Genomic DNA, 26527 nt, shown 5'->3' on the forward strand with positions numbered 1-26527 from the left:
ACGGTGTCTGACTATTCAGGATTTATGGTCTGTTACAGCTTGGCACCTAACCATTTTACCCAATCCCAATATTATGTCTTTCCCCTGTTTTTCTTTTCAGCATTTCCAGTCTGAACCCTGCTTGTTTCAATTTATGCCTGCTGTTTCTTGTCCACCCATCTATTACCACTGTGAAGAGACTGGCTTTGTATTCTTGAAGACCCCCTCATAGGTCCTGGAAGACTGCTATGAGGTCCACCTGAAGTCACCACTTTTCCAGGCTGAACAAATCGGATTCCCTTAGCTCCTCCTCACATGGCTCTGGCTCCAACCATCTTGCAGGCCCTCGGCTGAACTTCGCTCCAATTTTTCAATGTCTTTCCTGTACTGGGGGGCTCAAAAGGACACAGTGTCTAGATGTCTAGCATGTGCTGAGCAGGAGGATAATCCTTTCCCTCAAGCTCCTGGCTGTGCTTCCTCTGGCATAGCCCAGGATGCTGTTAGCCACCTTCGCTGCCAGGGCACACTCCTGATGCACAGACAGTGTGCTGTCTGCCAGGACAGAGTCTTCTTAGTAAAATCAGTCAGCCCCAGACTGTACTGGTGCAAGGGCTCAGCATTCCCAAAGGAAACTTTGTGTGTGTCCTTGCTGAATTTCATAAGGTTCCTGTTGGTCCATTCCTCCAGCCTCCCTAGGTCTTTCTGAACGGCAGCCCTGCCCACCAGCGGACTCCCTGTTCCCCCCAATTTGGTGCCATCTGCAAACCTGATGAAAGCGGACTTCATCACCTCCTTCAGGTGATTGGTAAAGGTGTTAAACCGGACAGTCCCAGTATACAGACCCCTGCAGCACACTGCTTGTCCACTGGGTAGAGAACAGATCATTAACCACCCTCCTCTAAGCCCAACCATCCAACCAATTTTTATCCATCCCAACTATAAAATCCTAATGCAGGTGGCAAGAAAGTTGTTGGAGACAGTCAAAATCCTTGCTAAAGCTGAGGCAAATGACATCCATTGCTCTTCCCTCATCCACAAACCCAGTCATTTTATCATAGAACACAATCAGGCTGGTCAAGCATGATTTACCCTTGGTAGATTCATGCTGATTGTTACCAATCACCTTCTTCTCTTTCATATGCCCAGAAATGTGCTCCAAGAGGACTCACTCCATTAAGTTCCATGAGAACCAAAGTGATGCTGATAAGCTTATAGTTCCTTAGATTGCCTTAGATTGCATCTACCACCTCTCTGGGCAACCTGCTCCAGTGTTTCACCACCCTCATGGTAAAAAAATTTCCTTCTTATATCTACTCTGAATCTACCATCTTTTAGTTTAAAGCCATTACCCCTTGTCCTATCACTACAGGCACTGCAAAAATATCTTCATCTTTCTTATAAGCCCCCATTAAGTACTGAAAAGCTGCAATAAGGTCACCCCAGAGTCTTTTCTTCTCCAGGCTGAACACCCCCAACTCTCAGCCTGTCCGCATAGCAGAGGTGCTCCATCCCTCTGATCATTTTTGTGGCCCTCCTCTGGACCCCCTCCAAGAGGACCATGTCTTTCCTGTGCTGAGGACTCCAGAGCTGCATACAGTACTCCAAGTGGGGTCTCACCAGAGCGGAGTAGAGGAGCAGAATCACCTCCCTTGACCCACTGGCTACGCTTCTTTTGATGCAGCCCAGGTTACAGTTGGCTTTCTGGGCTGCCAGGACAATTGTCAGCTCATGTTCAGGTTTTCATCCACAAGTACCTCCAAGTCCCCCAAGAATGGCAGGGCTGCTCTCAATGATTGTTGTGCTTCCCATGCAAGTCTCAACTGCATTTAAGTTTTGGATTTCCTGAGGCTACCTCTACATACTCAAGCAATATTTCTAAATTCTTCCAGTGCAGCCTGTCCCTGCTCCCATCTCCTCTATACTCCTCTATACTCTATGCCTTTTTGCATTAGAGCTCCACCAAGCTCCCTGTTCAGCCATGCCAGTCTACAGATAAATCTGCTTGTAGGTGTACAGTGAACACAAGACAGCTGCATAAGATCTTGCTTTGTCACAGCAGGAATACTTCAGTGTTCTTCCTGCTCTTCTGTGTTCTTCCTGCTCTTAGACAGCCAGGTTTTTATGACCTCCTATGTTTTGAATATTGTCACTTCACTCAGTGCATGTATTAACTCTTGCTCTCCCCAGTCCAGAATGCATATAAGATACAGATATTCATGCTAAATACATTGTTTTTAAAACTAATTCTAATAAAAATGATCACAGAATCAATATACCCCATTAAGAATATATTTTCTTCAAACAATCATACAGGCATTAAGCAGATCCACTTCTTTCACTATATTTAATCTGTTCAATAACTTAAAAAATATAAAATTAGCATCTAGGGAGCAATGGAGTGCCACATTCTTGGCCACAGTCACAAGAATATATTTAGTTTCACATAAAGTCTTAAATTGTAGTTGTAGTTCAGCTGGCTGAAAGGGTTATTAAGAGATGTAATTTGACACTGTGTATGATGATAAAAATAGTAAATGTGTCACAGAGGGAGGTTGCTTATGGTTATAATTTATGGCTATTTGGAAAGCATTGCTATAGATTGTCTTGCTTTAGTATGTTTGCACAGGTACAAAAGCCGTGAATTGCCATTTCTTTATTCCTCTCTCTTTTCTTATTTTTTAAAGTCATACGTAACCTACTCAACATGTGTAAGAAAGAATGAGCAAGATCAATGCAATAGCTTAATCTGGGCTGCTTTTATGCTTGTGTGGTAAGGGAGAACAGCAAATGGTAGAAGAATTCTCTGCCTACCTGCTGCGAGCAGCACACCTGGGGCTCCACCCGCTCCTGGCCTGGAAAGGTTTCTCCATGCAGAGATTTCAACACAGGGAGGAAAAGTTTCACTTGATTTTCATTAAGTGGGTGGGGCCAGGAACTTGCGTCGCCCTGTTTTGCAGACAGCAATAGCAGCCTACCAAAGCACAGTCACTAACTACACAAGAATCGCCGTAGCTGGGAAGTGTGTGTGATCACGTGCATTTCTGAGTTCTAAATCCCTAAGACCCGCAACATCCTCCGTGCTATACCTATGCTTAAATCCCATGGAACTCCTGTGCCTAGTAATGTGCAAATCTACAGATGTTGGGGCAGTAAAGGGGCTGTAGCTCCTCGTTGGTATGATGCAGTACAGCATGGACACATCTGTGGAGCCATGACCTTCTCATGCAGTGCAATTTCAGTATATATCTTCCCTCTCCACCCAGATAGAAGCTGCATTTGTCTTTGCTTATGTGTTTTGTTTTTTTTTAAGTAGCCAGATGCCAATTACTACTTTGGTCTTACTGTTTCAGACATAGTTCAGTCCTTAAGCGTACAACAAATACAAGTAACATCTTTTTGGAAATAGTTTCAGTCATGAATCTCCTGTTTATTTTTTCTCCTGACTAGATGTTTCAAGCCTTTGCTATCTTATAAACCTCTCAGCAGTGAACTGTCTAGCAAGAGATGCTAATTTTCCCAACTTCATACAATAGAAGTCTTTGTATCAGTTGCCCCACAACATTCCCTGAGCACGTGGGGCACTCTACCATGTGGAGGGTGGAAACAGCAACAATGATGATCAGTCAGTCAGTAGAAAATTAAGGAAAACTGTGCAGAAAAATATGAATACAGAGTTGGCGGATGCTTAGCATGTGAACTGAGGAATTTATGTCCCACTGTGAGCCAGTTTCTAGGTCTTGAAAATGCTTTAAAGCCTGTCAGGGGAAATCTAAAAGGTTGTCAGTAGATCCAAAAAGAAATCTTAATTCAATGGCTCAGGAACCCCAAAGCTTTCTGCAAGTTCACATATGCAAGAGAGAGCGCTTTCTCAGGACCTGAAAAAGTAAAAATACATTTTCTGCAAAACCAAGGACAATTACAAGCCTTTTCTAGTGAAAGGCATGTTTTTTCCATTCTTGCTTTCTCAAATATGAACGTTTTCCAGTGTAGGCCCATACCAGTAGACCCATTAAAGTTTAAGCAAAGAATGTATACCACTGCACTGTCGTCTTCTCGGACAGGACAGTGTATGACAGATGGTAGAGACTGTGCATGCCATGCCACTACAAGACTCTCATAAAAGAGAAAATAAGATAACAATAATAGCAGAACTCTACATCAAAACTATCCAAGTAGTCATGAGAGTTTGGGAAGCAGAGGAAGGTTATGGAATAAAGATAAGCATCCTTGCTTATCATCCCCAGTTGTTCTAATTACATAGAACTCATTAACTTCCGAGGATTCACGCCGTGGTTCTTCCCAACACACCAGGATCTGATTCGTAACAGAGATGTCACAATGCATATTCCGTCATCAGTCCCTATATTCATCCCCTTTGAGTCATTATGGATGGGTAATTTTCTCTGTGCATGGAAAAGGGTATTAGCCAGGTCTCATTCCAATGCAGCTGAGGCTTACTAGAAAAGCTGGAAATGAGAGCCAGCTGCTTGTACTGGTCAGCAAAAAATGGAAAGTAGAGGAGAGACTTGGAAAAAGGTTGAAGAGAGACCCTCAGAAGCTCAGCCCTTCATTGGTCCACCTGGAACACCAATTCTGGGGGAAAGAGCTGTCGAAACCCTTGCAGGAACACAACACAATCCTACACTGAGAAAGATATGTTCTTTTTTTTTGCAATACAGTTAGAAAAACCTGAAAATAAAGATTTTCTAGAGAAGAGCCAGACTGGGACATGCAAAGATGTCCCTGGAAGGAAAAAGGTTGTTTATGTTTGAGGTAAAGTGTGCCATTCAGTACTGGGCACCCAAAGCACGGGTAGATACAGATGCCACTGATACTGAACAACTGCTGCTGTGGGGCTGGAAGGCTCTTGGCAAAGGCAATCAGTTTTGTGCAGGGGAGGCTGGAGAGAGTTTTGTGTCCACCATAGATCCAAGAAGGAAGGAAGGTCTTATATTTGCTTTGTGTTTACCTTACTGTGATCACTTGAGAATGTGACTCAGCTTTAGGGATCCCAGCCACACTCCTGACCAGCACAAGAGGATGAGGAGCTCAGAAGTCTCTGGAAGGATGCTAGGGCAGAGTGATACAGCTTCCGGCCTGGATAAGTTTGCTCTAGGAAGTTACCCTGCTAGGCTTTGAAAGAAAGAAAAACACAGACTCAGAGAGCAAAGAAAAAAGTATGACAACATTTTTTCATGTTGTTTTTCACGTCAAAACCTGTTGACACGTTTTTCATGTCAAACATGCTTGGAACCAAGTACATATGTATATGGCATACACAATCTCTTCAACTTACATTGAGTCAGTCCCTTCAATCAACCATCCCGGACTGTTATTTGACTCATTTTAAGCAGCCCTTATATTTACTTTCAAATCACTGCAGAAAACACTGAACTAGTTTGGCCCAGGGATTTCTATTGCCTAACTTTAGCTACCTCCAAAGTAGATGTCAGGCCAAGCCACCATAAACGTCCTTTGCAGTCAAGAAGCAGACAGAAGTGATTCATGTGACCTATTTTCAAATACCCATTTTAGTATGAAACAAATTGTTCCATAAAGGTGGCTATTTCTTTCCTGTTTGTAGTGGGGGCTTTAGGCAGGTAGCTCAGAGGTATCACATAGGCACTTGGTCAGCTGAATCCCACCCTGTTTTCTTTCACCGTGCACCAAAAGCCCAAAAGGACTTCAAGCAAGGTTAATTATTTCTTTCCAAGTATGGCTAGATGTAGAAGTGTATGAAGACAACATTAGTCCTGTACAACAAATTACATCTTCAAAGTGCCACATAAACACTAACTACATGGCAGTTAGACTATACTATAGGTAAAATAATGCACGGAATACTGACCTATTTATTCTTTTGCTATTATGTAAAATTAATGAGCTGTGTTTTCTGACCACTGATACATCCTTCTTCCAAATACCTGTGGATTAAAATTTAAGCTAGTTAAATAGCTCCACAAAATTACTGGTAGGCAGAAAATAGCAAGGCAAGTCTTTGAAATGCACTGGTACATACTGTAAACACTTGGAAGGATATGTGAACATAAGGTCCCATGCCGAATCTGATTCCAGAGTAGAAGAATAAGTTTGTTTAAAAGTGCGGAAAGGTTGCTGTTTTAAGTTCGTTCGGTTTTATTTTTTAATTACTGCCCTGCAAATGAACTACAAAATTTTCCTGGTAGCTAATTCATCATCCCTTTCCCTCCCCTCATCCAGCATCTCTGAGAACAATGTGCAAGTCCACTGCAAGGAGTAAGTTACAGTAGAGGATGGAAACTGCACTACATTAGAGGGGCATAAAGAAGTGGAAGTCAGGAAACAAAGCACAAAGTCAGACACTAATGAACAGAAGGAACAATTAGCAGCTGTGGCTGAATTAAAATATTCATTAACATTATCTGTTTGAAGAAATTCTGTGGTTATCACACTGAAAATCATAAAGGGAAAGTGAGCTAGTTGCTCTTTAACTTATTTTTCATAGTCTAAACCACAATTTAGCAGAGTGTGCCTCAGTGTGAGGACAGCACAAACCACTTCACCTTCCTCAATGATTTGTAAGTTGAAGGATGCTAGTAGAACCACAGATTGTTTTCTGTCCAGAAATTGCATACATACTGTGTGTAATATTTCTTCATGAAGGACACCAGGCTAAAGGAATGCAGTTTAACTGGTTTAAGATTTATGAAAGAAAAAAAAAACCACCACTAAACCTGTTTGCTTTCCTATGAATCAAAACCTACTTGATCAAATGCTTAAACTTACCAAAACATTGTGAAAGAACCTGAGGCTGGGTTCAGTAGGAATTGAGTAGTTGAGATAGGCCTGGAGAAATATAATCACAGTAATTCCCTGTTTAGAAATACTTGTCAGTTCATTGCATTTGCAGCTAAGATTCCTTCAGCCTCTTCCCCAGATTGGGAATCCCTTATGCAGGTGGGAAAAAACACAGATTTTTCTCAAGCTTGTGGTCTTTTGAAATAAAAATATTGTTCTCACACACTATACTAACTTCTGATGTTGGTTCAGCACTTGGTGAATCAGAAACAGTTACGATTTGGAACTTGCCATGAGTAGCAGGACTGGTTTTCAGAGGATGTAAGCACATCAGCAGGTGACATTTCTCAATCCGACATCAGAAAATTGTGCATTAGAAATAGGGTTTATGTTGTGTATGGGGCATCCAGCTTCTGCAAACATCTGGGAGCCCTATGGGAGTTTATCATTGCAGAGGACGGGCAAGCTCATGATCTAAAGTTCAAGGTTACAGAACATGCATTTGTGCTTACTCTAAGTAACAAAAAAATGAGATAAATGCTGATATATTGAGACCCATTCATCTCTATTGAGACCCTTGGATTTTGCCAGGATGTGAAGCACTGTGAACTTGACTCAATAAAATACATTCCGGGTACTAATTTCCCTAAAATCACCTGTATGTAAGAACCTTCAAGCACCGCTTTATGAACAATTTGAATTTCATAAAGAAATCTATATTCTTTCAGTATAAACAGATCACTGTGATGATCTGATTTTTCTCTTTAGTTAATATGGGCACAGCAGCACGTGGTGTCTACAGGTGCAGAAGCACAGCTCACAGCATGTGAAGGCTTCTACAAGCTATGTCAGCATTTCTGTCTAAAAGAAAAATCAGACTAATTGTTTTCCATATATCATCTTAAAAGAGAAACAAAGTCCATATATGTATATTCCGTAAAGAAGATAGAACATGGCAGTGTATCTGGCTCCTAAGTTTTGGGTTTATATTTAAACTGATCTGTTAGTACTGAAAATTAATTAATTTCAGCACAAGCCTAATCAGTCAAAGAGAAAAAAAGGAACAGTTATGCCTTGGTCTGACCCACTCTGTACCCTCACTCTCACTAGCCCGGATGCAAAGGAGGCGGGGGGAATCCACGGCAGAGGCACAGGGCTCTCAGAGGCTGGGGTCAAAGACAGTTCTGAGATAAAACATAGTCAGTAAAAGGATTACAGGTCTGCCCTGCCAGTGTTGTGGTTGTTGAAGAGCTCCCTCTCAGACTTCTAACTCCAGTAGTTACTGTAAGTAGCAACAGATGCCAGTAAAATAACACCCTGCTATTGTAAGCAAACTGAAACGAACTACAAATATACAGAGGCTACTTATGATTTCACTTAATGATGCCTGTACTCAAATTCAAATAGCTCTTTACCATCTTACTAACAGCCATCAGATAAGGACCAATTATGTTTATACATTCTAAGACTAAGATAAATCCTTTTCTGTTTACAACTGAATTTACAACTCAGAGTGCTTTGAAATCTACAGGCTCGCTCCTTTCACAACAGTGGTTTTATGCTACTTCAAAACATAACCGAATATTTGTATACAAGCATATTTTGTCTCCTTGCTTCTCCTTCCTGAATTCATTCATCACAAAATGAAGCCATCGCTGTCTTTTGCCTAATCATCCTTTGCCTTCTATTGAATTTTCAGCCAGGAATTCGCTCAATAAAGCAAACAGTCCCCAAAAAGCAAACAAACTGCAAAGGAGGAAAAAAAGTGACTCCCTGTCAGCACTGGTAGTTCATCAAAACACTGGATACATACTCCTGACCAGCAAGAGATAAGATCGGAGGCCAATGCATTACAATTAAAGATTAGTACATCGAGCCTTGGCTGATGACAAAGTGAGAAGAGCTCCCTGCTACCAGCAGTACTCACGGCGGGGTGCTGCGCTGCATCCTGCCTTGGCAGCACTTGGGGAGCAGGTCCTCCTGCCTGCCCTGCTAAATTCGGGTTCCTCTGCAACCAGCTGAACTGTTCCCCTCCTACACCGTGGAGCAGGAGGGAGACAGGGCAGAAAAAACACTAAGTATTGGTGCTGTGCAAGTCTACCACCTTCCCTGTACAATTTTGTCTAAAACAAGCAGTGCCACTTACTCATCCCTCACCTGCAAGAATGTTACGCTCCAGTTTGTACTTCCAAGACTTTCACGTTCCCCGATGGGGAGGATCCATGCAACCCATTTTTCCTGCTGGCGCAGCTATGCCAAGAGCAGCACATTCACTTCTTGCAACATATTCCCACTTGGTGACTTTGCTCTGCTCTGTCCCGTCCCTCCCTACCCACCCAGCTTCCTGCACCAGGGGAGTTCAGGATCCCTCTCTCTGCTATGATGAGTTTTTGCATTTTTACCTTTGCTGCACCTTCAGGCGTGTGAGAAGAAGTTCTTGCTGTAAATGAAGGGCAATTTGACCCATTGACTGCACGTTACACAGACTGGTACCCTGTTAGAGAACTGCAGTGGCACCAAGTCAAACAAATGAAGTGTTGGCGTCCTTAGGAACATGGAAATGACTTTATCAGGACAGGTCAGAGACCTGGTTCTGTTCTCAGTAACACCAGCCTGCTCTGCCAAGAAGGGTCTCTGGCTCCATGCCAGCCTCTCAGCTGCACGGTGCCTGCGTGAAAGGACCCTCAAGCTCCCTTAACCAGCCAGCTAAGGACACCTGACTTTAAAAGGCACCCTGGGACCATGGGGAGCCAAACCAACGAGGTCAACACCCTTCCTTTCACAGCTCTAGGCACAGAAGACACTTCTGCAGGAAGAGGCCATGTCCAGAGTACCACCGCAGGGTAATGCCAGCCAGAAATCACTCCTCAGAGTAGCTCTGAGACCACTTCAAGCTGCTCTGGGGACCAATTTGGTAACCAGCCATCCCCAGGACTGGTGGATCAAACAGGTGGCACATTAATCTGCGTCTCCTCTTTCTGGCAGGCATCCCAAGCTCGGTTTAACTGGATCAAGCAAGTGATTTCAACAGCTATTTTTCCCTTAGTTTGATGATGCAAAAAGGAGCAGTATGCAATCAAAAGCCTGGCCCTGCCTGTTAAAATAAAAACTGTCACACTGCCTCCCAGGAAACCTCAACAGCATGGTGGTATTTGAACACTAATTAGTAACATGTACTGGTCCAACCACGACACTGGAATTCTGTTACCACTGAGTAAATACACTATACAAATGACACTAAAGGGTTTCCTTATCATTGATCTTATGCAAACCAGTTTATGCCTATTTAATTTCACTGGCTGAAGGGGAATGACTCCTGAGTTTGAACCAGTATGAGATCAGAATCCTGAATGCAATTTCCAGGAGCATGTTGAATTAATTCATCCATAAACAGTCTGCGTTTTATATAATCAACTTCGGGCTTTCTATTTTTGATATATAAACTAACTACAGGATTCAGGGAGTCTGTGTTCTTTCTTAAGAAAGAGCAGCTTTGCAAATCTAAAAGAAACACATAAGGCTTTTTGAGGTAAATTTCTCTGTATCAAGAAAGTAACTGGAAGAAAGAAGGAGATCCTGATACCATCAGAAAAACCTTGCTGAGCTCTGCTCTGTCTTAGGGAGATCTGTTTGTGCAGATCTGACTGCGAGTAAACAGAGCCAAACAGGTAGAGAATAGGGTTACTGTCATTTGTTGTTTTTAAACTTTCCACCCCTTTGGCCATTTTTACAGACGACCCTTGGGCACGCTGCAACACCAGGCATGAGATGAGCAGAGTTACATCTGCTTCCAGAGGGGCCTCTGGTAACACACTCCGAGAAGGTATTAGGGACCATGCCTTCTTATATTTATGCTACTTTCACCTGTTACTCTAGTATCCATAAAACATTCAGCTCTTCCAGAACTGTCATGCCAAACATAACAAAAGGTAGTCTGGATCTTCCTCCATAGGACAGCTGTATAAGTAGTTTTCATATCCAGCATGATGTATGTCTATGTTTTTTCAAAATCTTAATTTATCTCTTTTAATCCCGAGAATTTATAGGTAACGGCCAATAGATAACTATGGATTTTCATGATTTAGTGCATTTTTCTAATGATTGGTCTCTTGGGGGAAGGGGAAAATTACAACACTTAGAACCATATATTTTAATTTCTAATATATATTAAAGATGTGCACATATTACATCACTATACTTGGAATTTAAGTAATCAGTAATTTTTATCATCTCGAAATGGTATCAACTGTTTTTGCAGTTCTGTGACAACGCCAACTTTATGTTAGGTTGCCATAAGTATAAGAACATGAAGAGGAAGAAGTTTGAACTTTATGTAATAGTCATTTAAGAGAGGTTTTTAGTCCTTTTGGTTGTATAGACAGACCTTCCTATATACAGTGAATCAATACACTTCTGTCTACTTGTTGACTCTGGTGGACTTGAAGCAGCATCATTAGTTTACCCTATTGCCAAGATGCAATCATTTACATTAAAATGCTATTAAAAAGCAGTCCAGCACAAACATGGGCTTTTGCCATGGAAACTTAAAAACGCAATCTTGAGACCAGTCTCTGAAAGACTCCAGATTTTTAAAGATTCAAACAGTATATGAAGAATCCCACATGGTTTTGAAGCAAATCCTACCAATAAAAATCATTTTAAAAGCTACTTTCATTTAAACAATTAGGATTTAGGAAAAGGTATTGCCATAAACCTACCTTAAGGCTATTTGTATATACATACATCTAACAGCAAAACTTAGACTTTACTGTGAAAACCTCCTAAAATTCAAGAGAATCAGTGTTAAAAGGAATGTACAGGTTAAAAGGAATGGTATTTACAAGCAAGAAAAGATGACTGCACATAGTATGTAATCATCAGTAAAATCCGCTGCTGCTGAAGTTCACACAGATTAATTGCATGGCTGAATAATAAAACTGGAAATGTTTATGACCAAGTATTATTTGTACATCCTCTGTATAAGGATAATCACATTTCTTGTTCCGAATCATAAACTGATCAACCCAGTTTTCCACCCACTCACATTTCTCCCTCTACAGGGCAGTCACAACAGATTTAGGGCCAGACTGTGAAGCTAATTGGACATATAGTCTTCAGAATACAACCCCAAGAACGAACCGCCTACACCTAATCACTTAGGCACAAGCCTGAATCCCATTCCCTTCCAGAGGCTGGAGACCTTCCCTGAAGATAAATGGATGGGGCACAAGGTTCACTTTTAAAATAGGTCTAGAGGAGGAGTAAGAGGTATCCATATTCTTCTTTGATAACTTATGGGGTAAAGCACTCAGAAAAGAGGGGAGGCGGGGCTCAGAGCCTTCCTTAGACTAACGGGGATTCAATCCCACATCTCCCACTTCTTAAGAGCGCATTCAGCTTCAAGGGCCATAGGGATTAGGAGAGAGCACAAGAAAGAATACAAACTGCTGCTTCTTCCTCCTTTGTCATGATTTGGGCAAACCAGGTAATCCTTGAGCAGCCATGATTTGAAAGCTAAGAGTCTACTGTTTCATTTTAGAAGTGTCCCAAACCTACGCGTGTATGAGGTGTGCTGGAAACACAGATGTATTGTGTTTAGAGGAGCCAGCTGCTCCCCACCTAGAGCTCACGTTGGGGTGGGGATGACAGACATTTCAGGTTGGGGTGTTTCTTGTCATCATAAAAACAAAACTGAGAGACATCACACAACTAAAAATAAAGGAATACAGTGTTAACGCTGTAGCTGGATCAGCCTCCAGAGCAGCTGCATACACTTGTATGAAACCTTCTTTAAATGTAATTTTTAAAATTGTTGAGGATGAACACTTGGAAAGAGTGCATGGGATCACGTGGGCTGGAACAGTGCTTAGTCATTGTAGTGACACGACACCCCATCCTAAGCCACACAAGGAGAAATAACAAAAATGCTGGACGATGCCACATCCTTCATCCAGGGAAGGTATTTACACTCAGAAGCATGAGAAAATGTATTGTAATTGGTCTGATGAACACGTAACTTTCTAGACCCTCACCTACCCAAAACGTTTACATCAAACAAACATTTTCTATTACTTTTCAGTAGTTATGCATGGTTGAGTCAGATTGAATGAAAAGAAGATACACATTAGATGGTTTTGCTATTTTGAATGGGCAACCTAGTAGGTTCCTTTAAAAAAAAGAAAAGAAAGTGCAACCTCGTAATTTTGAAGCCTCAAATATCTGTAACCAGAATCATAGAACTGTCTAGTTTGGAACGGACAGGTCAAATACCTCCAAGGATGGTGATTCCACTTCCCTGTTCCAATGCCTGAGAATGGTTCCGGTGAAGATTTTTTTTTCCTAATATCCAAAGTAAGCCTCCCCTAGCACAACTCGAGGTGATTTCCTCTTGTCCTATTGCTTTTTACTTGGGAGACTAGACCGACCCCCACCTGGCTACAGCCTGCTTTCAGGTATTGTAGAGAGCGATAAGGTCTCCCCTCAGTCTCCTTTTCTCCAGGCTGAACACCCCCAGCTCCCTCAGCCGCTCCTCATAACCCTTGTTCTCCAGGCCCCTCACCAGCTCCGTTGCCCTTCTCTGGACCCGCTCCAGAATCTCAATAAGAAGGTAAATCGCAACCATTCGCGAGCTGACACGAAGAAACGACTCCCTAAGCCTGGCTGGAGTTTGTGAAGGAGAAACGCTGCGCCCCATTGCCGACACAGCGCTCCGGGGGCAGCCCAAAGCCACCGGCCGGCCACGGCCCGGCTCCTCGGGGGATCGGGGCCCTCCAGCCCGTCCCGCCGCCGCCTCCCACCGGGCGCGGTGAAGGGGGGCCTGGCCGGTCCCCGGCACCCCGGGGCCGCCCGCCCAGGCCCGGGCGAGGCGAGGCGGCGGGCGGCAGCCCTGCCCGGCGCCGGGGGGGAGAGGGGATGTCCCTAGAGCGGGCTCCGGTGACTGCCTGGCCATTTTGTCGGCTCCGTTTCCACCCCTTCCCTCCTCACCGAGGGCCCCCCTCCCCTCGCCCCATTATACACCTCCGGCCCCCCCCCACCCATATACACTCACCAGCGTGCGGGCGGCCGAGGCGGCGGCGGCAGCGGGGGAGCTCCCGGGCCGCCCCGCTCCCGCCCCGGCGCCGGTGCCCGGGACGCGGGACTCTGCCGGGAAGGGCAGAGGGGACCCGTCCCTGCTCCCTCCGGCCTGTTTGCGCCCCTCGGGCCGGGCAGTGGCACCGAGAGGCCCGTGGAGATGGGTCGCACCGGGGGTTGTGTCACCTGTTGAGGACTCTGAGCCGCAGAGTCCCAGATCCAAAAACCCACCATTGAGAGTTAGGCTGGGTTGTTTGTTCTATTTTTTTTTTATTTTGTCAGTGTGCGTGTGCTGTAAGTCTGTAAGCCTGTTTCTATTAATATTTTTTGGTTTTGGTGTCGGAGCTGAGTGCTGCCCGGGTCCCAGTCTGTGAGGTGGATCCCACCCCGCCAGCTGGAAAAGTGCACCCCAGGAAAGAGCCCAGAGGACAAGCCCAGGCCCCAAATCAGGCCCACGGTCAGGAGGGACAAAAGGTTAATTAGGTTGGCCAACCTATTATACATCTGACATCCGAGCTGAAGTGGACAGGTGTAGTGTGAGGCAATGGCACAGTGAGTGCAGAGATTCGCAGTCTCTATGCTGGATTTCTAAATCTATTTTTAAAGAAGCTTGCAAGGTTGCACGTTCAAAATACTGAAGACGTTTGATGTGTCTCTGCTTTTTGTTTAACAGACGCTTTCTGCTGTCCCTTCTGCTTCCTCACTGCCCATCGCTATGGTCTCTGAGTAACAGACTTGCACCTGCAGTCTTGTGAGACTAGAGAAAGTTTGGTTCTTCACAGCAGCTAAAAAAGGAAATCTAGAGAACAACTTGAAGGCTAATACATAAACCCTTGGGAGCTCTGAACTGAGACTAGCAATGCATCTTTACATACATGCTGCTGCAATGTAGCATGAGAGGAACCAATTAGTTTTACTGCAGGCACCTTTTAAAGGTATCTTTCATCCAACCTTTACTCAAAATAAAGTTCTCTGAAGCTGAAAATGTAACCTCTTTACAACTTTGTAGTTGTAAATCTGTAGGATTTAAACAGGAAGGTAGTAACTTGCTTGGAAATTGATTGTAGCTGTCACTACACAGCAGGTTGGATTATGAAATTAAACCTTTTTTTTTATAAATGAGCATACTTCAGATGGCAATTATGATTTTCTCCAGTTATCCTTTTTTATAAAGAGGCAGGATATGCGGGGAGAAATAGTACCCTGTGTTAGCCCAAGAGCTGATTAAACCAGGCAAGCCTTAGAGTATGTAAATTCTCCATCAGCCCATCATAGCAGAGCATCCCTGCCGCTCATGCGCTGCAATCAGCATGCTGAATTGGTGGTGCTGAATCCTTACCCAGGTTATGATAAGTCTGGGAAGCTGTTTGTTTTTCTAGTCATTACAAAACGACTTGCAATTCACGTTGTTCTGTTTTCCAGTTTTCTCTTTTGCTTTATTGCTTAGTGTGTTCTCTTTCAGCTTTTTATTAAAAATGCATTGAAAAAGAGGATGCAGTTTCTTCTCTTTTCTGTATCTCATCTGATTAGGACTATAAAACTAAACAGTATGAGACTGAATCCAAATCTTATGTGCACCCTTCTCATGCTAATTTTAGTATATGTAGAAAGATTACCTATATAAATGTGTGCTTGTGAACCATGTTTTCACATCTTACATTTCCCTCAAAATGAGAGTAAGGGTAAAATTTTGAGCAGCAACACGCAAGTCACCTGGGTTTGTAAATCCCATTTTCAAGACTATTTTAAGAGTTTTTAAGAATTTCAGAGTGGCTTCTCTTACGGCCACTTAGTGCCTATTGTTTCTGAGAACTGCACTTGGGCTTTCTGAATACTTTTGAAGTGTTTCCTATTGATTCCTAAAAGTAATCTGAAGACATGTTGACGTGTAATATTCTGTCCTTTTTGCCTAAGAACTAATAAAAGTTATCTTTCAGTTTATCGTATGTATTTCTTTCCTTGCAGCTCTTTGGAACAATAGTCTGGATTTTGGTAGCTTCTACCCGAATTCCACTGCCACTGCTGCAGGGATGGGTGATGTTTGTAGCGGTGACTGCGTGGTTCCTGTCCATTGTGTTCCTCTGTGTGTTCCTCTTCGGTTATGCAAATAGAATTGCTGTCAACTGGAACCAGACGGTAAGATTTTTTTTTCTTTGTTTAAGGATTCCGTTTGTTTTATAAACTGAAAATCATGTCATGAGATCCTAAGTCTTAATGCCCAGCCTTCTGTTTTAGCAAAAAGTTTCTCAAGACAGAGGAATTCAAAGCTGTAAAAGGAAAGAGTAGGGCAACAGGGGTGATGGAGGAAGTACAGGACCTGTTTGATGATGGAGGCTGAGAGAGCCCAGCTTTTGAAACTGATGGAAGGAGAATACTTGTCCTCTATGAGCACGTGAAATGCACGAGTGGCAGGAAGAGGACTAGTTTAACAAGGCATGGCAACAAATTGGTTTAAATGGCTAGAAATAATTGCGGACTGGAAATTGGAAAATGTTTTCTGACTGTAAGAGAAGTGGTAGTAACACCCTGTGAATAATGGGAGATAGAAAGATACATCTAATGTTGAGAAGGAAGTGATACATTTGCGAACACATTGTGTGATGGTGGTTGTCTGAGATTGCAGGGGCTGGATTAAAGCACCCAGGAAGTCTCCTCCAGTTCCTAGGAAAGTCTTCTGCTGACTTTTGGGTCAATTCCTTAAAGCTAGGGCAACATTGGCGAATGGCTGTTGGACCTTAGGCAGTCAAAGACAGCATAACCTTTAGTCCCTTAAAACAAAAGATCTTCAAAGCAAATCAAAGAGTTAATGAGTTTGGGGATCTAACTGATAACTTCAAAGCCCGTCAGTGGTAACAGACTACAGTCTATTGAAACAAACGTGAGCACTTCTATAGTGAATACACAGACATACATTGCCAGCTTTCCAGCACAAGACAGGCAGTAATTAGGCTAATAATGAGTTACAATTACAGAGACCTTTACAGGGACTTATGCTGCGACAACCTCACAAGTTGTGATGCAACCAAGCCCTTGAGCATATACATAATTTAAGTAAATTAATGGTGTCCTGGGTTTCATTGAAACTATTTGCCAATTTACAATCATGCATCTATTTAAGAGTTGCTGGGTGAGGGCATAGCCTTTTATCGATTGAAAATGTGATACAAATGTTCATCCTATAACAACTGTGTAAACATGTCTTACACATTGGCTACTTGATGCTGGCAGTGATTTGTTGTACTGTTAATTTTGACCCCTTGTATATGATAAATTACTGAAAAACTTCCCATGTCAGGAAGTTGCTACATGACTTCTGTAAAAGCTGTATCTGTGGGACTCAGTAACTTAACCTAAAAAGATGTCATAACCAAGTTAACATCTTAAATAAATGCAGAGTGAATTGTTTTCTCTCTAACATGGTAGCTGAAATCCAGCCCCTTCCAGCTGTCAACAAAAATGACACTAGGTGGATCATTTGATCACTATTTTCAGGTATCCAAATGTTCTGTAACTTCTTGGCAGTAAACTCTTTAGCAGCACTTCACAAGGATTTTTACTTTCTGTTGCAAATAGATAATCACTAGAAACACTAAAACTATTTTTATTACTGTAAAATAAAAATGTATACTTGTTTGTTTTAGGTTGGCATGTATTTAGATAAATATGTGAGTTTTGCTATTTTATAAATTAAATTTACAATGTAACTCAGAAGCTACAGGTCATTAGATTATGTCAAAAATGGGAAGAGTCATGGCTTAGTTATATTGGAGCATTATAGCTTCATTTAGAGATTCATGAACAAATGTGGTTTAACATTCCAAGAGTTTAAATGAAATTTTGAAAAATAGCATGGGATTCTGACAGCCCTGCAGTTAGTAACACTTAATGTCATAAGTAGCTCCCTTGACTCCAGTACAGGTACTTAAAAAATAAAATGGTACAGAGTGAAAAGATGGGGGGAGATATGGACCTTCTGGAGATACATCACTCTGTACATCACTGTATTTAGCCAGATGGTATGACAAATACTGTCCTTTACAGCCTGACTCACAACACGCTCATTTACAAAATTGGATGTGAACTAACATATCATGCAGATCTGGTAATGTTTTCCATACACTTTGTATGAGGTTTCAATGATTATACAAGTGTGGAGGCAAGGGAGAAATAGACACCATGCTAACAGTCACTAAAAACAAAAAAATCCCCCCTCATAAGATCTGGGGGTTTTTGGTCACAGAAACCATCACCACATGAACGTGATGCTACTGATGCTACACAGCTTCACTGTAATTGCTGCCAGGAGAAGGAAATTAAAGGCTTTGGCAGGAGAACGAAGGAAATGAAAGAGTTTGTCTTCTGAAAATACCTCTCCTGTGTGCAGTCGGCACTGTTTTCCTGATGGAGCTATTTGTGTTCCTTCATGAGCGGTGGTGGCAGAGTGTACAGCTGGTGAGACTGACATAGTTGCACACTAGGTATTTGGCAGCCCAAGAATAATGCATGTCCTTGATCACACGTGGGTTTGCACAGACCTTCCAGGCTGCTGGAATGCTGTGCTATGAAATGGGTATGTCTGGCCATGGTAGGAGGCCCAGTGTCTGTCACACGGGGAGCACACACCTGCGTGCAGTCTGACGTGCGTAGGTGGTGGCATGGAGGATGTCCATGTCTGTCTGCCAGCTCCAGTGAGCTGGGGGAAGCCACGACAGTAAGTGTCTGGTGGGGAGAAGTGCCTCCCCCAGCTGCAGCAGAGCGCTGCAGCTTCTCCTGTGCTTCAGCACTGTCACGCTGGAGTAGGTCTCTACTGGTTTTTGCAATGAGGTACAGATGTCACAGCAGAGATGGATGCTGAGGGAATGTGTCTTATGGCGAAAGCTTGAGATCTGGCAAGCCTAGCATGTGAAGGCTCTCTACCTCTTTTCACTATGTCTGGAAGCCACTCTCTACCCCCCTCTCAGTTCTGTTGATTTCCATGGGGCCTCCTGGTGGTACTCCTGGAGGAAGTAGGTGTTTTTAATAAATGGAAGAAGAACCTCAATGATCCAGCCAGGATGGAAAACCATAAGTTGGGAGCTACTGCAACTGGTTTGCCAGAACTTAGATTCCCAGTAATTGGAAGTTATTAAGAAAAGCAGTACATGCTATGAGCTAACCTCAGATGGTCAAATGATTCTTAATTAAGAGATTATTTCCTGATCTAAGTGGAATGGGAAACAGTAGTAGCAGCTTATATCGCAACTTATCAAAACCGACTAGGATGTGATTTAAGTAGCTTTAGCTGCTGTCAAATGTGGAACAACTGATGAGTTTGAAAAGAAAATACTTTCAGGAAAAAGATGATCTCACATCTGTGAAGAAACAGTTCTCTAAACAGGGAAATGCAGCACATTCTCACTTTGCTGTGAGACGGTCAGTAGGTGAGGGTGTTGCACAGTCACCTCTGGTGGGTATGACTGCTGTCTGCTGTCGTGATGGGCTCGCACACGGTGCACCCAGGGTTCTCACTCTTGGCATACTGATAGCCCATTGCACTCCAGGGAATTAAAAGTGCACAAAGAATTAGTTACTGCTGGAGATAGACTATGTGGATATAATAAAAAAAAAACATACATATAGTTGTATATGATTTTAAAAATTGTGCTTCTGGCTTTTGCAGGCCTGCATAGGTATAAGCACCTAGTGTATGTTGAATGGAGTTGGGAACTGAGTGCAGTGCAAATGTCAGCTTTGCAGACGCAGCAGCAGCAGATGTTGAAAGGATATTGTAGACATTTTAAAACTGCACTGGAACATATCTTGGATCTTACTGTGTGGAACACTGGACTTTGAAATACAACCTGCAAAGAGATTTGGGTACCAGAGCTGCTTTTTCATGTGCTCCAGTAATAGAATCCAGAAATTGTGTTCATCTAGGATTTGCCACAGAGGAGGGAATCGCCTAGAGAAGGCCAAGAGACAAGCATATTTAAAGTAAATCCTAACTGTTGTCCTCTCAAGTCTCAGGCATTTTATTGCACAGTATCATGAAGTACTTTCAAACTACTGTATTTTGGGTGGAGCCAAGTCAGAGAGAGTTGACGAAATGCCTCAGTTCTTGGATTCTGATTGTATCAGGAAGTAAATTTCAGCTATGTCAAGGCTGAGGTGTTCCTGGGTATTTACAGAAGCAAAATTCAAGCGTGGAGGTGGTATTTCTGGAGCTTAGGTTATAGCTGAGGAGGGATTTGCGGGATTGCAAGCTTATATTGTACTCCTTAAATTATGATAAAGTTGGTCTGTATGTCCCTTAGATAAAAAATAAGCTGTATGAAGGGAGAGTTCTGTAAGCTCTAATAGCTTTAAAGTGATCTAAAAGGACATCATATATACATATAGATGAGTATGTGCCTCTTAATTTTAAAGAATATAGGGTTTGGGGAGAGGGAGAGTTGCTCTTTGCCAGTAACTATGTTGGTGGGTTGCTTATAATGGCAAGCAGCCGTGAAAACGTGTCCAGGTTAAGCTCTGGGATGGATTTAACACTGCTTATCTAAAGTTATTGTTATCAGTGCTCATTTCATGTTTCAGTGTTGGGTTTCATTTGTACTGAGACCAGAAGAATTAAATATGTATTGCAGCCCAGACTGATTCTGTTTAACTGCTTTTCAGGATTTTCTTTTCCATGGGACTACTTTTGTCTTTTATTTTGGAGCTTTTCTACTGCAAGCAGCAACTACATCTCTGCATCACTTTCCCCGCAAATTCAATTCCACCACACAAGAGACGATTCTAGCTGATCATGAATATAACATAAGCATAGCAGCCTCGGTATGTATTTCATATATTTGTATCTGGGGAACGGAAGTCCGTTGTAAGCCCTTGTAGCCAACCATTCAGCCTGGGAGCTTAACAGCAAGCTAGAATAGAAAGCGGAGCTGTGAGAGAAAGGATTATCTTTCAGAGCAGCAAATAGTGTCTAACACTGACATGCAAAAAATACTGGAACAAGCTAGTGCTAATGTGATAGGTGTTCAGTTGCTACTCTTCACTACTCTTAAATATATGATCAATTCAGCTTATAAGTTTTAGATGAGATCTTTTGTAACAACAACCAACAATGTTGGTTACTGGAATAGAAGAAAAAGATAACAACTGAGCCTTCAGGAAAGCATCAGGTGTGAATTTCGTGCTTCTGCGCTCAAATTTTCGGTTTGTCTTTTTTTTTTTTATACCATTTAGATAGTCCTGAACATGCCATGGGGGGAAAAACCTTGGGCTAGCTCCTTGGGAAGCTCCAGATATGTACTTACTACATTGGGCATAAAAGTTATCTGTAAGAGCCCTGTTGTCTTTTATGGCAAGGATTGCACTGCTTTTATTGATAGCCTGAGCTCAGACTGCATTTTTCTTACTGTAGTTGCATCATCACTGAATCACTGTATCTGGTGATGTGGGTGTGCAGAGCTGAGTCAGGCAATAGACCAGGCTCTAGCTTTCTCCCTGCTGGACCCCGGAAGGGCACGTTGAAGGTGTGCCAGTAGGTTTAACTTCAAGAACTGAAACCACTGCTTTTATTGTTATTATTTTTTGTACCACCCAGAGGGTCTTGCATACCTCATGGTACTGTATGTATTAGGAAGCTTAATCACTGTATGTATGTATTTAGAAGCTTAGTAGCTTCTAAAACCTTCTGTGGGTATCTGTTGTCCTTATAACTAAATGCACTATAAATTTTGCACAGTAAACACCTTCAGTTCATCTTAAGATAAAAACTGATGAATGTAAGGTGGAAGGTTCACATTCTGTCTTCAAGAGGAACAGCCCTTTGGTTTGGCAAACCAGTCCCTGAAGGGGTGAGGTGGCCTTGTCAGTCTCCAAGTGCAGAGGGCCTCACCCTTATCCACTTGCCAATAACACACTCAAGCACATCTGGTCCCTGTGTGGCCGAATGGCATGAGGATAGACGTGGTGTCTTGTTAACTGTGCCTGAATTCAGGGAGAGCTTTACACTAAGCAAGTCTCTGAAATTCTGCCCTTAAGTGTAGCTCTTCAGTTCTTGTCAGCGTGTTCAGATCCCACGGAATGTATGGTCACTTCAGTCGTTTTGTCTGACAACAGGGTACTGGCCACTCCAAGAGACCCTTTCCTCTTTCCATACTATTTTTCCAAGGGAGAATTCAGTTCTTCAAGCCCCTCAAATCCCTGACAAGATAGGGGAGGAGGAGATTCTTGCCTCAGTATTTTTGATTAAGAGATGTTGGGGAAATGGTGAATCAGATAACTACTGTCTTTAGTGTCTTTGCATTTTTTCCAAAAGTATAAGTTAGAAAGTCAGGATATACAGGAAAAAAAATATAATCCTTTGAATACTTCTTTAAAACAATCCTGTGATCTACATGGAAAAAAACAAAAGGTTGCTACCATTTTGTCTTTTAAAATTACTTTTGTATACTGTAATTAAAAGTATGCATGTTTGTTTTAGATGAGTGATAGTTCTATGGGTAGCCTCTATTCAAAACTTTGTTAAATTAACTCTTTTATGGAAAGCAAGAGATAAGCTGTTGTGATTGAATTTGTATGTTCTATGAGACAAAATCTACCATTAGCACTGGACAATATGAGAAACTATTTTTTTCATCAGTTCAGTTTATCGTTTCTTCCTTCTGGTTTACATTATGTATTCGAGTTTGCTGTGGCATGACCTGCAGTTCAAATCTATTCAGTTCAGCCCTTGAGCAATAGCAACTTCCTGGCATTTTTTATTTCTCAGGAAGTTGTTCTAATAGTTGGTTATCTGGTCAAGGAGGCCAGAGCTGAAGCTGTTTCTGTATTTCTGCAACTAAAAGAGTTCTGTTGTTCAGAGGGATGTCTTCTCAGTTGTTTGCTGGTAAAGGCATTCACTTGGAAACAACTCTGAGATTAATGTTTGATCAGTCTAGATAAGAGAAAATGGAAATACACAGTGTATGTACACACATGATTACTTTGTACTATAACTTATGCTGACGTTCTGTTTCATATTCTATTTCAAAATGTCTTCTGAAGCAAGCAAGCTAGAAGTAGTAACATGGGGTATAACAGAGGTTCATGAGAAAACTTCAGAGGATCCCAAACCTATTTTAAGCTTAAGCATTTTGGGTGGGGGAGGTAACCTTTGAATCATTTGTGTTCCTGTATTCATTTATAATAGGAAAAAAAAAAGTCAAACAATGTAACGTGTGATTAACTTTTTTTCTTTTTTCTTCTTTTTCCCTTGCTGCTCCTCTAGATTTTTGCCTTTGCAACAGCAGTTTGTTACGGTTGCAGTACAGCCCTGGCATTGAGGAGATGGAGGCTATAGCAGTTGAAGAGAGGTTAATGCCTGAGTGTTCCACTTCAGATCAAACTAAGTGCTACTTGTCTGTTTTACTGTAATCTAATTCCAAAAAGACTTTTTTTTTTTTTTTTTTTTTGCTTAAAATCTGTTTTAAAGTGCTGAAATGCAAGTAACCCCTAATCAGGATTTTCTAAACAGAAAACAAGTTTCCATCTCTTGCCTTCCTAATTTTTACTTTTATTGTGTACTCACTAGAAGCATACTAATTGTATGGTATTACAGAGTTCAGGGATAAATAGATGTGTCATTAGCAGATAACAGGATTCTAGTACTAAATCAGAAGAGGAAGAAAATGGAAACTAGACAAACTTGTTAACTGTGTAGGCAGCTAAAAAGCTCCCCCCTTGTTAAGCCCTGGTGTTGGGCCGTAGGTGTTCTGCAGCGTTACGGTGCGTTCCTCACGGGCAGAGGAGCCTTGAGGCTCCGTGTAGACCCCTGGGGTTTTCTGCGTGCTGCTCCTTGCGTGATCAGAGCCCAAGCTGACTTTGTGATACCAACTTAGTATATATATTATTAACTTTCATGTACAGAGAAAATATTTTAAATATCCACCCAGTGAAATCTTCTGATACTGTTTTATAGCCATATCCAGCTAGCGTCATCTGGGCCTTAAAGCTTTCTGTGTTACTTAATAGATGGAAACTGTTTGGAACTGTCAGTCAATAGTTCATTAGTTTTAGGAATTTAGCTTAATCAGATCTATTTATACTGCAAAACAAAACAGTGCATTTGTGTTGTGTGTGTATATACATGGTATATTTTTGTTGAACAGGAATATTTGCACTGTTTTACTTTGTTGGAGTACAACTTTGTTTTTGTTACTTCAAGTGCTGCATTTGTTACTTATTATGTGAGTCAATATCATTTGAATGGAATGTAACCAAATGGTGAATAATGTCTGACCTCGATTCTTGCAGTGTGTTATTTGTTGCATTCTAAACCTGCAGTGTTGTAAAGGTGTTTTTATTTGGACAGATGCCTCTGCAACATACTGAAAGCAGTGGAATGCAAAGCCATCCGCCCACTATGGAGTTTGCTTTTGGCACGAATGAAGTTTAATTGAGCCTCTCTTGCATATCCCTGTTGTATAATGACATGCGATATTATACATAGAAAATTAATTTAACAGAACTAAACAATAGCATTGCAGTCTGGTCCGTAACACTCATGCAGTTTTGCAGATGGTGAAACTTTTTTTTATAATGCTAGTAAATAATTTTTACACTTGTGAAATTGTGCCAAATTGATACCCTGGGAGAACGAAGGCTTCCTGTCATTCATAGAACAACTTGCTCCCCGCATCTTGCCAGTGCACCTGCATGTTCTGCAGAGACCAGCAGTGGTTGGGTGAGGGAGGACAGGACTTTCTTCATTCCCAGGCCTACTCATTCTCCTTGAGACAACAAGGGTGTCTGCTGTGAAGGTTACTTTATCAGACTTGTCAGGTACAAGGATCTCTGAGAGCCAGCCACCCCTAGTAGTGCCCTGCAGTCCCCGCTGACCCAGGACAGGTTCTTATGGATGAGACAGCAGTCAGTGGCAGCCCCTCCAACTGCTGGAACCACTCGGTCATCCTGAATTACTGCAATGGAATGTTTTCATGTATCTTGTTTTCTGAAATTTTTATCTTCCAAAGATTTTGTACTCTGGCTGATTTTTATTTTTTTTTCTAATTCTCTACTTGCATTGAAACTTGTTTCGTGGATGTTTTATCTAGAGCCATCGACTCTTCAAAATACTTCGTATTGTATAAAAAGCATTTACACTGGATTATACGGATGAAAGTATATAACAAAGACTTATGCTAAGCAGCATTAAAGTTACTTAATGTATTTATTGCAATAGTCTGGTTATTAATTCTGTCTTTGGAAAGGATCAAAAAAACTACTTTGCAACTTTGACTGATCTGATGCTAAACATAAAATTGAAGCTAGGATTTCTTGAGAAGGCACAATTCCTCTGGCGCTGGTTTTGTACAGCGGTTTTCCGTGTGACAGCATGAATATTCGTGAGGAGAAGAGTAAGGTGGGCTACAACAACACTGCAAATGGGCCCTGATCTTTGGTGTGGTTTCTCCTTCATTCTGCAATGGATGTGCACTGCACACCGCAGACAACGCAATGCCACAGCTGCAGTCTGCAGCCAGCAAGCATGGTGGGGGAAAGATAGCAACTTTTTGCCTATTTCACCCTACAGAGTATGAATCCCACACGTGGTGTCAATTAAATAGCTGTCCAAGTTCAGTTGGCATTTGTATCTAACCTCCGAGTTCCAACCCAAGGTGTAAAGATCATGATTGATGGGTGCTATTCAGGTCTCTTAAGCTACTAGTAGAAGTTCAGATAGCAGAGTGTGATTAGCGTAGCATGGAAACTCTTTGTGTAGTGAGGAAAGGCTGAACTTCCCTCTTAAGTATCAAAAACAAACAAAGGGCAGAGAAGAGATAAAGGTAGAAACGTACAGTGGAATGGCTTTCACAGCTAAAAAGGAATTGAAGAATGGAAATTTTCCACTAGTATGCAAAGAGTTTTGCTGTACTTTGAGGAAGATCTGAGGAAGGACACACCAGAGCAAGCAGCTGCATTTGCTCAAGAAAAAAAAAAAAAAAGGAGAAAACAAGCCAGTAGTTACTTTTGTGTTACTTTATACAGGGAGCTAGAAAGATAGGTGTGACTCAGAAATGGTATGTGCTTGCTGGGATGTCTGTATGCAAATACTGCTACGGGAACAACACATAACCCTTGTGAGAGGTATTATAGGCAATATATGCAAGTTGGTTCTAATAAATCTCAGTCTTCCCTGTACAAAAAGTCCCCCAAGCCTATGACCTTGAAGAACACAAGCTTAGACTCTTGAAAGAACAGAAAGAGTAGGGGAGGGCATAGGGAGAAAATTGATCTCAGTGGATTTAAAGTGGAAGGAATGAGATGAGAGGTGCCAAACAGTGTTTTCATCAGACTTCTCTATTTGATGTGGAGCTACAGTGCAGGAATTCTAAGATGCCATACAGTTCCCTACTCTTACAATCAGAAAATATTTCATGGTATTTCAGATGCCACCGTGTAGTAGCTGCTGGTAAAAAAGCTCTCGCTAAGGAGACTCTCTGTCAAAGAGTACAGAGAGAAGCAAGAGTTTGTTTGCTTCGGTTGCTTGCTAAAGAGAAAGTGCACGTTTCAGAAAGCTAAATCTTTGTTAGAACTTGCTTAGAAAATATGCACAGAAAGTGCTTCACAGAAGTCCTGGCTCTTCTTCTGTCTCACTGAATGCCTGGAAATAACCCAAAGTGACACAGGTCCTGCAGTGATTGTTGATACCTAGAGGTTCAGTCTGTTCAGACTCTTG

The 26527-nt window shown here is 42.0% G+C and overlaps 1 protein-coding gene across 1 annotated transcript; it reads left to right on the top strand.

Annotated features, from left to right (window-relative positions):
• Nucleotides 1-15497: 15497 nt before the first annotated feature.
• MAL2 (mal, T-cell differentiation protein 2) lies at nt 15498-24994 on the top strand. The gene is made up of 4 exons (XM_014965213.1): nt 15498-15503; nt 15793-15963; nt 20479-20637; nt 23078-24994. Exons 1-4 carry the CDS (start codon nt 15498-15500, stop codon nt 23147-23149), a joined length of 408 nt encoding a protein of 135 aa, XP_014820699.1. The 3' UTR covers nt 23150-24994.
• Nucleotides 24995-26527: the final 1533 nt, after the last annotated feature.

Source organism: Calidris pugnax, unplaced genomic scaffold (genome assembly GCF_001431845.1).
Source record: "Calidris pugnax isolate Ruff unplaced genomic scaffold, ASM143184v1 scaffold41, whole genome shotgun sequence".
Lineage (NCBI taxonomy): Eukaryota > Metazoa > Chordata > Aves > Charadriiformes > Scolopacidae > Calidris > Calidris pugnax.